Here is a 15231-nt window from a genome sequence, read left to right as displayed (position 1 = left end):
AGATAAAAGAGTAACAATAAATAACGTCATTGTGACGTTTATATAGCTCGACGTTATATTTCTATGTAATGTAAGCATAATGAGCTATTACTGTATGGTAAAGTTATTACAAAGTTTACGATGCCGCAGTTAAATATTATACATATTTTTACACGTGTATAAATGTTTCTAATGTGGATAACAAAGTTTTTATCTCTCAACTGTTTAACATAAACATCATGTTATACATATATACGGGCACTATTATATTTAAAAAATCGATGAATACATTTAGGGTAAATGTCAAGACTTAATTCCCTTCTCGATGGGGAAAACTGATGTAGAGCATTATCATGTGAATAATATCGAGAGTGTAAATTACATGAAGACTAAAAATTAACCAATAAAATACGTTATTTCTTAAATATCTTGTGTGTATGCTAAATATATTCGAATGGTATAAATGTGCGTGTGTGTATGTGAAAGAATCAGAGTATGATCGTGGTTTTTTTGAGATATTACGATTATTTTTACAGAGAGAGAGAGAGATGTTTAGCATATGTGTATTTCTACTTGTCCTAATTTTATATTCACAATACATCAAGAAGTTAAATATACTTCATCTCTTTACTTCAAAACCAAAATCATACATTAAATATCATTGTAAATAATGTTGAGATTTGCATCTTGCTCTTTCCATTTAATTCAATGCTCGTTCAATCTATTTTAATTAATATTTACACAATAAATATAATACGCGCGCACGTTTATACTACATATTTCACAAACATTTAATAATGAAATGATTTGTTAAAAAAGCTGATACTAACAATAAGTCATAAAAGATGAAAATATCATAGTTCTATATTCTTTTTAAACTTTACTCAACTGAGATTTTAAAATGATTATGATTGAATTTTTTGTTTAGGATATGTATTTAATAATATGTGATTTAATTAAATAATATAAATATAAATTAAAAGGCAATACTTTAAAATTTATTAAAGTCTATTTTTTTCGTAGATACCATCTTAATCTGAAAAAAAAAATACTAACCTATATAATATTTACCATAATTATTACTATTTGGCACAACAGTAGGTAAATATGAGTTAAAAATTGCAAATGTATGCAACAGACTTTTTCCCGCTTGTATTTCCGCTCGCACAAGAGAGTGTAGTCATCCTAGGTCCTAGACTATTATTAATTATACTGCGAGAAAATATGTGCGAGCGTGAAATTGCATGGATGTTGCAGGGTAATTTCGTCGAGCGTTGATGAAGTCTCTGTTTTGTCAAAACAGCCGTCGGTTTTCACAATGTTCCTCACCGGAGTCGTAGACCTGCAAAACGCACTTCTGTGACATGTATATTAATAGACGTCGACAAAGAAAATGGTATTGAAGCATATCAGTATCGTAATTCTTGAAGTAGGCGTTACGATTCTCTCCGTTCATTGCACTATCTCTTTCCATATTAATGTATCCATTCTCTCTCTTTCTCTCTATTAAATCACTCTTTATAACAGTACCATATTTGAAATCGATATTCTGCATAATTTATAATCTCGATAAATAAAATAAGCAAAATCGGCGAGTCGCTAATTGTCAATTCGATAAATATCAGTCGAAAATACGAGTCGATTCGCAATCATTTCGTCTACCTATTTTCGATCGTTTTTCATAAAACGCGAAAGATGATAAAAGTTATTAAATACACTCTCTTTCTCTCTCTCTCTCTCTCTCTCTCTAAATAAAAAAAGCAAAAGCAAATAAATAAGATTCTCAATCATTTAAAAAGGTAAAAAGAAATATTCTTATGCAGATATACCTGTAGAGATTTCAAAATTCGCAGTGTGCATGAATTAACCATAAACATTATTGGTTTTCGATTCAGTTATCTGGATTGTAATTATTCAATCGATGATGATTGGAAGCTCGATTTTCGTATATAATCGTATGTACAAATCTCGTTAGCGATGATATTCTAAAATCATGATATGCCGTTGGTACGCTCGATTGAATCGTAGATTATTGCTAACAATAAGCCCGCCATGATACCACCATCCAAGTACATACAACACAACGGCGCGTTGCGTTGCGTTGCGTTGCGTGACGTTAGGCAAAGATGCATCGCACAGGCTCGTAACGTATTCGGGTGACGCATCCATCATCAAGAAACGTGACGATGACGCGCTACGAGAAGTGAATAGTAATCTTGAGAAGCATAAGCGGAGAATCTACTTCTCATATAAATAATATAGTCCGGAAGTTGAAAGTACTCTCGGTGAAAGAAGAGTCTCTTATTACACGCCATAATTCATCTTAACACAATAATTATATAAAAAAGAATATATCACGCGCACCATGCGATATAATTAATGAATAATTGATAATATAATAAAATAAAATAAATAATTGATAATATGATTAAATAAAATTTTTATATTAAAAAAATTGCAAAAAATTGCACGATTATCTTGATATTTTTTCCGGTCGCACCCGATGGAAACGTCATCATCCCATTTTCGCTGAACGAGGGATACGGCCCTGGCCGACATCATCGGGGCGGATGCGCGCGCATCGCGAGCGTATACGCGCAACAACAAAAATACGCAGTCCGGCCCGGCGCATTTGACGGCGAACAGTCGACGCGCGAGCATCACGAGTGCACGGGCCGTTGTAGACGTATCGAGGAGACAAGGCAGAAAGCACGTAGTTAAGAAAGAGAGAGGCAGCCGTTTCGCTTCCGCGTTATACTCGGCGAATAATATTCGCAGACGTCGCGCGAACGTCGCATTCAGTGATTCACGAAGAAAAGTTCGCATACAGTGAGAGTGACGAAAATGGTGTCCGGCGGTATGACTTGCGTGAAATATCTGCTGTTCCTCTTCAACCTGATATTCGCGGTGAGTAACGGTGTATGTACAAGGGGAATGACGACGACGACGACAAAGTATTACGTTGCGTTCTCTCCGCTGTATTCGAGCCGCTATTCTCGGCGTCCCGCCGCGTCGTCGCCGCGTTGGGCGGGCTTTGTTTCGTGTACGTATATCGGTCAAGCTGCTGGAGCGGCATCCCGGGATCGTTGATCCCTCGATGCTTATCCCAACGACAAACTTTTGACACCGCTATCCGTTCCGCTCGTGAGCGATGAATCATTTCTGTCTTGTATGTAAATTATGATATGTACAGTTGTAATTTTTTCTGCTTCCGGTATACGAATTTTTTACAGATGCTTCATTTAATTATTCGGAATATTTGTCAATATTTGTAAATATTTCTCCGCCATTTATTCGGTAATATTTTTAGTGCAAGTAATATTTACCCATATTGTATATTTTGCAAATGATAAATGCATTATATTTGCAATATTGATTATATCAGAATAACATGTTTATTACATTTATTATCGCGACTATAATCGCCGAGTGCTACGCGTTTCGTAATAAAAAATCTCGATAATATCGACGTAAGGCGAGATCTTGGGCGTGTTACATAGCACGTAAAGACATTTACAATACATGTATATAATACAGGAGGAAATCCTTGAGATCTTTTCTATTATTCTCGCGTATTTGGAATTTAAAAAAATCTTATGATTTTTCCACAGATTTTTTTCATATTGATTTATATTTGATCTAATGCCGATAATTCGCAATGATAGTAATAATCTAATCGATATTGTATATGGCGTGACCGAAACTGTACAGAGTTTCTGAATAAATGATATAGGTACGAGGGTATCAGCTCGAGGGAAACTTTGTAGTGTGCTTATGTTCCAGAACCTCGGTGTAAGTGTTATGGATGAAGGCGATCGATATCTTCAACGTTTAACGTAATCTAGAGTTCGCCCGTCCAACCGCCATCATTAAAACTTGAAATATTTACAAAATCCTATTACATTAAAAGCTCATGTCAAACGTTCGCGTCTCCAAAATTCCGGGTACAATGCAATTTAAATAAATATTTTTTTTTTTTATATCTAGTGAAAAAAAATATATATTTTAAAATATCTAAATATTTCTAAAATATATTCCAAGAAATATAATAATATAATGTATACTAATGAAATTATATAAACGAATATTTAACTAGATGGTAGAATTATCGGTTACAGATTTTACAAAGAGCTAGGATTACACAAGACTTTGGCTTTATCGCTTTCATCCGTAATAGATGGATATAACAAGAGAATGTTAATCACATTGACAGGGGAAGAATTTATTAAAAAGTCAGCGATAATAAAACTATTAAAAGTCACGTTTGTCACACGAAAGATCCACGCACATAAAACACTGTCGCCATATAGATGGTCAGAAGGATCTAGGACACAAAAGCAACCTCGAAGGACTACGGGACGGGCGTATCTGTCGCGCGTCCCTTATTGCACGTTTAATGACCGTCCAGCGTGAAATACCACCGTATTTATACAGAGCGTACCAGATTCAACATATAATTCTTTCTCGTAAAAGTCTTGTCTCCTCTCTTAAAAAAAAAAAAAAAAAAAAAAAAAAAAAAAAAAATCATTGTTTCTTTCAACTAATCAAATTTCAACATTTGACATTTTAAGAATTAAGCCTTTGATTAAAACCCTAAGTAAATTTGTATCAAACTAAACGACGTAATGCTCCGTTACCTATATCCGCAACTTTTGACGAAGAGTCTGCTATATTTTTAATGACGTTCAAAACGTCATTAAAAAGAACGGGGGTAAACTCTAAATTTCACGCAAGAAACGACGTTCTGCTCTACTCTTTGTTTTGTGGAACGTTCCATATAGATCGTCGTCGTTGTCGTCGTCGTCGCGTGTCCTCGTTGCGCTGAACTTTTCAATATAAATCCATACTTAAAGTTCGTCTAATAAAGTCACCTGTTGGCGACGTACGCGCGATTCTCGACGGGCTATCTAGGCTTCGCTCGAGGACGAGCGAATCGACCGGTCGGATTCGGTTTCGCGTAGCCTCGAGACGCGCGAACGTAGATAAGCCGTAGGTGAGACACGTAGAGGAAAAATCATAGGCTCGCAAAGGGAGAGGTCTATACTCTCTCTCAACCGGGGGCTGCCTACAACCTACAAACGATGTCGCAGTCGCGCCTTTTCTTCCTCCTCCCCCCCCCTTCCCCCCCGACTATATAGTATATGTCAGCAATCGCGCTCGAGCCTGGATGTCTTTATTTAGCCAGATCCATCCGACGACAGGACGCCGACCAATTCCGGCGGTCGCGGCTTTGATAAAGCTGACCTTCCGGCGACGATTATACAAAACTCAGCGATGCGAGAAAAAGTTGTACGCGCGCTCGAGATTTCAGAAGAAATATTCACGCACCGCATTTCTGCGCCAATAGTTTGGAATAATCGAATTTGATGGGCGCAGATCACTCCTTCTATTGTATAATATACAATAGATGTGTTACACAATTTTATTTATTATTGTTGTATAGATATATAAAAAGAATAACTGTCGAACTTAAAACCACATTGATGCAATCTGTATAATCGAGGCTCTTTTTATAATAAGAACTTGCATATATGTGTATATATCTTTAATATATACATAATTCGAGTTTGTTATCCTTGTAAATTTTTGTATAAAAATGAATTTTATCTTTGATCTCGATAAAGTCATCGCTCTCGTAATCCACTAGCAAGAATTGTCTCGTTGAAAGTTATTTATTCGGCGTAATTATGAAAGTTCTTCTCTCTTCCTATTTAAACAATGCGACTCTTACGCGATGGCGCTTTCCATTTAAAGTCAAGCTTATCGCAGCAGAAAAGTATTAAATATCTGACCTAATTACTCAAAATATCGATCACAACTATACTTAAGAAGTATATCTTTGAACAGAAATCTGTCTTAATTTTTTTTTTTTTTTTTTTAGAGATAGGTAATTTCAAATCTCATGACTGCACAATAGCTTTTGTTAATGATACGTTTATGGATGGTATTTATATCTTAAATGTTATATTATAAGAAGTTTCCCACATAAATTCCATGTTTAGTAATGATTCTAATGAAAGGTTTCACTTTAGTAGTGCATATCTTTAACGGTGAAAGTAAACTAAAATTACCGTAACATGTTAGAGAAAATGTAATGTAATGCAATATTATCAAGTTACTATGTCGTTATTTAGTATGTATAAGATAAAAAATATATGGAATATTTTATGTATTATTTCAGATCACCGGTATCGTATTTATTTCGGTGGGCACGGTGATTCTGGTTGCCTACAGTGGATACAACAACTTTATGGATAGTTGGTTCTTTGCAGCACCAGTCTTAATGATAATAGTCGGTGTCATAGTCTTCCTTGTATCATTCTTTGGATGTTGCGGCGCCGTGAAGGAAAATCATTGCATGATAATTACGGTATGAGTTTATAAAAATGCTTTTAAAAATTCTCTTTTCCCATAACAGCAACATACAGATTTGAGTAATATCTATTAAATTATTTATAAATTAATTTGATGCTTTTATATTACAAGATTTAAAATTCATTTATAAAAAATTGACAAATCTGAATTATGAAAATAGTTTTTATTGAAATATTTAAATTTTTAATAATTCTTAGAATTGAAAAAGTATCAATTTAAATTGCAGACATATTTCTTTTAAACATTTTTATATAGGGACGTATAATTATAAATTTAAAGATAAATAATTAAGAAAAGTTCACACACACACACACACACACACACACACTTATTAAAATACAAAATTCCATGTATTACATCTGTTTAATAATTTTAATTTTAGTTCTCAGTTTTGCTGCTGTTGATATTTGCCCTGGAATTGGGCGCTGGAATCACAGGTTACATGATGAGAGGAGAAGTTGGTAATATGTTAGAAAATCGTTTGAATAGTACTATGCGACAGTATAGTAGTAATGATGATATTCGTCGATCGTGGGACATCATGCAGCACGATGTGAGTTCATTAAATGATTTGCTATACATAAATATTATACATCCTTGCATTTAACTCTTTTTCCATTGCTATAAGAAATGGCATTATGATAAGTATTAATACATAGAAAAAGAAAATTTTTACTTGCTAGAAATATTATACTGCTTTTTTTTTATTAATACGTTTGTATTATTTAAAACTCATAATTAATTGTAAAAATAATGATTTCAGTTACATTGCTGTGGCATGAATGCTCCCGCAGATTGGTCCCATATTGGTTTCGTAGGCAATAACGTTCCTCAGTCCTGCTGCAAGGAAATCCCTTCTCAGAACAGCAAATGCGATTCAAATTCGATTCAAGCCTTTAGCGACGGCTGCATGATGAAATTGCAATCTGCTATAGAAAATAATGCTATGATTCTGGGAGGAGTGGGCATAGGCATAGCCCTCATACAAGTAAGTTTTAAATCAAACTATTTCATCGTAAATTATATTAGAAGAATAATTGTAATTTAATCATAACCAGATATTATATACACAAAAAGAAACAGATTTTGATATTTATTATGACATTATTTTTATTAATAATGCTGGATATGTAATAATATTTTCACATGTATACCTAATAATAATGAGCAAAGTTTACTTGCTTAGAAAATAAAACAATCATTTCTCCTTTTTTTTAGTTGATTGGAGTAATCTTTGCGTGCTGTTTGGCTCGCTCGATTCGCCGCGAGTATGAGACTGTGTAAGCTGATAGACACAAATTTTCATTGCAAGCCTAAAATGCACTTGTATAAAACCTGGTCTATTACACAAGCTGTCACTATTTTTTTCCCTTGTTTCGTTACCATTTAACCATGCACAATTATACATAAAATATTTTCTTTCCTTTATCGCTTCTATTTTTAACACATTGCAAAGAAACAGTTTGTAATTACTTTTTATTAAAAAGTGCGTGATAGGCAAACGACTTAAAGATTTCCAATCACTGCTATTTTGGTATGTGGGCCTTGCCTCATCTATCAGGCGTAAAACCATCACATACATATGTTTTGTATGTTTTTACAATAAGCTCTCGAACAACTTTGTATATTAATGATAACAGATTATCTGTTATTCTCGCGAAGATATACTACATTTTTTTTTATAAATGTATATCTAATTCGTTCAGTGTCATTGTGATACTGTTATAGTTGAGCCACGATAACCGTAATATCGATAATGAAATTATATAAGTCACACTACAAAAAATATGATTAAAGCTTCTTTTTATTTAATGTCTGCTTCACGTGAGTATTTGTTCAGCTTATTAGTAAAAATGTATCTTTGTCGTTCCTATGTATTTTTTGCTTTATAATATTCCGCGCATGATGCAGTGGTATATTGATACTGTTGTCGAGGCTCTTCTATAATACTAAGCAGTACGTACCATTTTCAAAATTTAAAAGTATCCGTATCTCTTAGATTTTATTTTGCTTTTGGATCGATATTATATATGCTCTTATTGAAGTATATTTGAATATATTTCCAAATATTGCATTTAATATAGTGTGATGCAGAGAGTATATATCAAATTTATATAAACTCGTTGCTATATTTACTATTGTTATAATATATATTTATTTTTAATGAGTTCTATTTTCGATATTGAGAAAATTATTAAGCAATAGAAAAAAAAACATTTATCTTTTTTGATAAAATTCAAATATTGAAAAGAAAAACCAACTAATTAGATATTTCAAGATGTAAAATAAAGTACTAAGGTACATGGATACTTTTTCAGCATTAACCTACAAAAAATATGATTAAAGCTTCTTTTTATTTAATGTCTGCTTCACGTGAGTATTTGTTCAGCTTATTAGTAAAAATGTATCTTTGTCGTTCCTATGTATTTTTTGCTTTATAATATTCCGCGCATGATGCAGTGGTATATTGATACTGTTGTCGAGGCTCTTCTATAATACTAAGCAGTACCATTTTCAAATTTTAAAAGTATCCGTATCTCTTAGATTTTATTTTGCTTTTGGATCGATATTATATATGCTCTTATTGAAGTATATTTGAATATATTTCCAAATATTGCATTTAATATAGTGTGATGCAGAGAGTATATATCAAATTTATATAAACTCGTTGCTATATTTACTATTGTTATAATATATATTTATTTTTAATGAGTTCTATTTTCGATATTGAGAAAATTATTAAGCAATAGAAAAAAAAACATTTATCTTTTTTGATAAAATTCAAATATTGGAAGAAACCCAACTAATTAGATATTTCAAGATGTAAAATAAAGTACTAAGGTACATGGATACTTTTTCAGCATTAACCTAATGGTGTATGATGAAGGGCATTTTCTTTTATATTGCATGTTATATAATCCATTTTAAGAAAATTATATTCAACCAGTTAAAAAAAAAAGTTCTATATTTGTGAAAATATGAAATGTGCAAAGAAACTGTGATTGAAAGTAACATGTGTCACTGCGCAATATAGTAGTTCTTTTTTTTTTTTTCTAATTTACTTTTAGTTTGTGGCTAAACAGTGTTCTTTAGATTGATGAAAAAACTTCCGTATTTAACAAATTAAAGGAAATAAAGGAAAGTATTAGCCTCAATTTGCAATTACACATTAACTACACATGCTACGAATCAATACAAACAAGAAATACTATATATCTAACTTGAGATGTTTCGTTGTTTATCACAATGTAAAGTTTACATAGTGTTATAATCATGAAAAATGTCTTATGAGATGTATAAGTGTATAGAAATAGATAAAAAAGTAATAGTTATTCATGTTATACGAATTATAGCAAAGCGTATAATTCATAATGAAATTATTTCAATGCAACATCACTTATATATTCAATCAAACAGCAATAGAATTGCTTCAACTTGATTATCGTAGATAATCTGAAATATCGTTTCTCAAGCCAATGTTGGCAATAAAGTGCTTGTTATTAAAGTTTATATATTTTAATAATAATATCACATGTGTGTGAAAACCGTCAAGTTATTTTTGTTTTCGTTTTTTATATTATATATATATATATATTATATCGCTTAATATGCCGTAACACTAGATGTTTTTTAAATATTTTATGTTTTATGCCTAGTGATGTAATATTTTTACTTGCAGCGAAACCACAGCACACTGATCTGCCATCAATTAGGAGGCATTTTCATAATATTGTTCATCATACATTGGTTGATATTTGTAGATTCATTACGATCGTAATCATTCTTATTGTGCTTACAAATAAATATATATATATCCAAAGAGGAATGATGTCACAAGTATTTAGTGTACAGTGATAAATTAACGATGCTTCGATATGTAATGCACGTGAAATTACATATACATACTTTTGTAAAGAGAATGCAAATTGGTATCTCGACTTTTGCTTGCTTCTAAAAAAGAAAGGGAAAAGTGCTATGCCTTGAATATTAACATTCCCCTATTTAATATCAAATTACTGCCAATATTTGCCAAAAAATATACATCACACGCTGTATAAGAAGCAATAAAAAGAGAAAAAAGAAAACTAGTCGAAAATGTATACGATCCTGTTTACAGAGATTATATCAATAGAATGTTGATCAATTTTTGGCACATGTATAACGAGGTGCCTGTTAAATAATGTGCCATGATGTAATATCTGACAGATCTATTTTTTCATGTGATATGTTTATACATGAAGTTTGTAATCTTTTGCGCATTATATACGATTTGTATCATTATAGGAGATAGAGCATTCAATGTAACCATCATTCCTCTTAATTTTTTGTCAGACTTATTAAAAAAAAAAAAAAGCTAAAAAGATAAACTCTATTTCTGCATCATCTTCCTCAGAGTGCAGAATAGACAATTTATGTAGCATTTAATTGCAAATAAAAACTTGTGTTCTGATAATTTAATACTCCCATAAAATAGGGTATATCATATTGAGTATATGCGCGCAAGTCTTTGCATTAGTTTTTCACGCCTCATCGACGAAAAAAAAGATACAGTCTCTCATACTTATAATATATACGATGTTGTGGTAATATTGATATAAATTTATATAATAATTTTCCGTGTTCTACGAACAAAAACAGAAAAAGTAGTGTACTCTTATTCGTAATCGACGGTGCATATATATATATATATATATATATATATATATATATACATATATGCATGTATATAGTATCATTTTGTAATATTGGACATACACAAAAATTTTGCACATTATATACCAATGATTTAACAAAATTAGCGTATCTTGACACTTAGCTCAATTTAAATGAAATATTGAATGGAAGCTGTAGCTCTAGCTTTATTCTGTCAATAATTTAGCTTGTAATATCGATGAACTCTGATATTGATCATCTTCTACTTAATTATATTACATGCTCTTGACAGTCTATTGCCAGAAAAATATTTTTGTGCATATTTAATGCTAAGTTCATTCATATTTGGGACCAAAGCAAAAAAAAATCAAGATTATTTTTATTCAGTAACAAGTTGTTTCAACAAAGAAATAACGGATCGAGGAATTATTATGTGATACATCAGAATTACGAAAAGACTTTTCTTAAACTCTATATTATATAATCATAGAATTCTTTTTTCCAATATTAAAAGAGTTTTTGATAATATTGGGAAAGGAATTAAATATGAAAATAAAGCTATTATATATATAATACATTAATATTTATTCACTTGCTTCCATTTGAAGGAAAAACGTTTCTTAAAATGTAATTTGTTAAAATTGAAACTAATTGGGTGCCATTAAATAATATTATGTATGTTTAAATACATAAGGAAAAATATATGATGTTCTTTTTAGATTTATATACATATAACAAACGAAAGAAAATAATTAAAAATTTCACTGCGTCTTGTCGATTTCACGAATTCAAGTACCACGATTCAAATTGAATTATGTAAGTTTCTGTAGTCTTGTGTATACAATGCATGAAAAATTCTAACATTCCTTTGGACATATATCGAATATTATTAGAACATATATATGTCTAACAAAATAAAGAACATAATTATCACAAAAAATTTATATGTATAGGAACAGAATATATTGATATATATTTACTCTATTTTACAATAATGTTGTGAGATAATTTAAATTTACCATTGGCACACATATACACACTCGCACATATACATGATAGCAAATGCACAAGATCTCAGAAATAGTTATGAACGTCCGTAGGATAACCATATAGTTGCAGAAACATATAGAAATAATAGCTATGAGATATTAAAGTGTGCCTAACATAGTAACGTTTATGTTATAAGTTAATAGAGATTAGAGAGAGAAAACATTTCAATGATATATTATCTACAAACCATGCGCAATACAGACTCATCGAAACTAGCACTTATCCAAAGTTTGCTCCTTTTGATTGTATAAAATCATCTGTTTGTGTCAAAGATTTTATTAAAAATTTTAGACTTTCTGTATGTATTACCAGGCAACGCGAAAGACTGATGATTATTGTAATCAGTATTAACTAACATTGGTATTTTGCATATAAATATATACATATTATATATACATATAGAGGCAGGATTGACTTATCTGTTCCACTTTAATTCATATAGTGTTGAAACTGCACACATCATATTAGCTTACAAAATATAAAGAGCCAAGGTTTGTCGACTAAATTAAAGTTCAAGAATATTTAATTTTAATATAGGAACTTACGCGAATCGCATATTTCGCACATGCACTTCACGCGATATTTACATTCCTCGAAAATTTCGTAACGGAAAGGATGCAAAGCGCGTTTACTTTACATAATAAACTGTACAATATCAGTACTCATCAAGCAAACTCTATTCTCCTCTCTCTGTCTTCGTTTCATCATCTTTATATAAACTATAATTACACTTACTATCCAATATTTTTATAAGCAACCATCTATATTTTAGAACAGATATGTACAAAGTGACTTTAATCACCTTGCATTTGTGAAATCTTCACATGATATAAAAAACTATAAGAAATTATTTAAAAGACGCTAAGTTCATATATGTCTGACATCTTAGAGATAATTAAAGTATTTAATACGCTCGGACTTCTGGGTGTTTCAAATATGTAACAGAATTGATATGTAAGAGTATTCTCTAGAACAATTAAATAATATGAAAAGTCTAAAAACACACAAATTGCACCAACATTGGTTAGCGCCAGTCGCGCGTAAGTAAATTTTCTCTTTCTCTATCTACATGATAACTAAAGTTGTGATTTTTAGAAGAGGGGGGATAAAAAATTGCTAATTAGAATTAGTAAACTTGAGTGATCGGTGCAATCATCAGTAAAAAGTTCAATTTATACATATACATGTGTGTATATATATATATATATACACACACACACACACACACACACACACACACACAACACACAAATAATTTTGTACTAAATTTTATATTTTGGCTGCTTATGTTATTTTTACTATAAACGTAAATTAGTCACAATATCGTTAAAGTGATACAAACGTAATTTTGTTATTACAATAAAATTTACGGTATTTTAGGAGCCAACATGTCCTTAGCACATATTTATCTAGCTTTTATGTATACTAATAAATTTAATGACACCATTTACAGCACTTTTAATTAAGATCCTTTTCCCATTTCCTATGAACCTTTCTACAAGTTTGTCTAAACACAAAACTTGTAGAATTTATATAATTGAGACTTACATTTAAGAAAAAAGGACAGGTGAGAATAATAATAATTATCCAGCATTAGAGTATAATAAATTGTATTTCATTCGTTATATCATTATTTAAAAGACCATTATTTATCAATATATATAAGACTGATTTTCTTACACTTGTTCTTTTTTTTGTTGGTATTAATATTTTTTATACACGCGAATAAAAAAGCATTTATAGATCAACTGATCTTTTTCGGCATATTGCAAATTTTAGATTATCGAAATCGCGTAAATAAATGGCTTTTTCCTTTCTATATTTGCCTTCTTTTTACAAGAAAATTTAATACAGCTTATAAATTTCAGATTGGATTCACAGATATAGCGTGCTCTCGTTTTTAGCGCGTATATGACTACATTTATTTTTTATTTAATATATATACGACATTTAGAAATAACGAGATCTATTATATTTTGTTAGTATTTCGGTAATTTCTCACAAATACACGTGTGGGCATGTACATGTAATATTTTATATATAATGATCTATATTTACAAACCCGAGGCAGGATTGACTTATCTGTTCCACTTTAATTCATATAGTGTTGAAACTGCACACATCATATTAGCTTACAAAATATAAAGAGCCAAGGTTTGTCGACTAAATTAAAGTTCAAGAATATTTAATTTTAATATAGGAACTTACGCGAATCGCATATTTCGCACATGCACTTCACGCGATATTTACATTCCTCGAAAATTTCGTAACGGAAAGGATGCAAAGCGCGTTTACTTTACATAATAAACTGTACAATATCAGTACTCATCAAGCAAACTCTATTCTCCTCTCTCTGTCTTCGTTTCATCATCTTTATATAAACTATAATTACACTTACTATCCAATATTTTTATAAGCAACCATCTATATTTTAGAACAGATATGTACAAAGTGACTTTAATCACCTTGCATTTGTGAAATCTTCACATGATATAAAAAACTATAAGAAATTATTTAAAAGACGCTAAGTTCATATATGTCTGACATCTTAGAGATAATTAAAGTATTTAATACGCTCGGACTTCTGGGAATTAATAAAACTAGCAACCTACCTTAGGAGGTTTAAAGGGGTATTCTGGTGAGAAATGTATATCAAGAAAAAATACACCACCCTCATAAACTGAACCTGGGGGACCTAATATGGTAGAAACCCACTCGTATAAGTTATCACCTTTTGGTCCTGCACTGTAAAATAAAATAAAATAAAATTTATTTTAATTAATTTACTATGCACATATATTATTCTTATAAAGTATAAACCACATTTTAAATGTAATTCTGAAGTTTTATTTCACTGCATATAGTTGACAATAATAGTATACCTGCAATTGGGAGGTGGATCTAATGTGATTTCTGCCAATTCTTTTTGTATCCTGATAAAAATATTAAATATGTTTAGTAGCTACAAATTACCATCACATTAGCTATATAGCTATTGCGTTGTGGGAGACAAAAATATGTTGCACCTTTTAGCGGAAGTTCCTAAAGCTTTTGACATCTTTGGATTTGGCTTAGCTTCTTTACTTTCTGGTTTATTGTCTGCCAAGGAGGAACCACGTCCTCGTCCAGTTCCACTGGATCCTGCTCCTGACGACATGATTCTGTAGTAAAAAA

General features: G+C 31.0%; 2 protein-coding genes across 6 annotated transcripts in view; one reads left to right on the top strand and one right to left on the bottom strand.

Annotated features, from left to right (window-relative positions):
- Positions 1–2574: 2574 nt before the first annotated feature.
- Positions 2575–10717, top strand: LOC115239716 (CD63 antigen-like). Its single transcript, XM_029814397.1, has 6 exons — positions 2575–2886; positions 6161–6349; positions 6737–6907; positions 7118–7342; positions 7573–7634; positions 10034–10717. The coding sequence occupies exons 1-6, from the start codon at positions 2824–2826 to the stop codon at positions 10050–10052; spliced, it is 729 nt and encodes a 242-aa protein (XP_029670257.1). The 5' UTR covers positions 2575–2823; the 3' UTR covers positions 10053–10717.
- Positions 10718–14651: 3934 nt separating this feature from the next.
- Positions 14652–15231, bottom strand: part of LOC115239714 (ubiquitin-conjugating enzyme E2-24 kDa-like) — a 3953-nt gene continuing 3373 nt past the window's right edge. For all 5 annotated transcript variants that reach the window (XM_029814390.1, XM_029814394.1, XM_029814391.1 and 2 more), the window contains 3 exons: positions 15084–15218; positions 14940–14990; positions 14652–14802 (listed from right to left, as the gene is read on the bottom strand). In XM_029814390.1, coding sequence (XP_029670250.1) covers positions 14658–14802; positions 14940–14990; positions 15084–15214 — 327 coding nt within the window. In that variant the 5' untranslated portion in view covers positions 15215–15218 and the 3' untranslated portion in view covers positions 14652–14657. The remainder of the gene's footprint in view (positions 14803–14939; positions 14991–15083; positions 15219–15231) is intronic.

Source organism: Formica exsecta, unplaced genomic scaffold (assembly GCF_003651465.1).
Source record: "Formica exsecta isolate Colony F162 unplaced genomic scaffold, ASM365146v1 scaffold393, whole genome shotgun sequence".
NCBI classification, from domain to species: Eukaryota; Metazoa; Arthropoda; class Insecta; order Hymenoptera; family Formicidae; genus Formica; species Formica exsecta.
The sequence above is the reverse complement of the archived record's forward strand: the minus strand, read 5'-3'. Positions and strand labels throughout refer to the sequence as shown.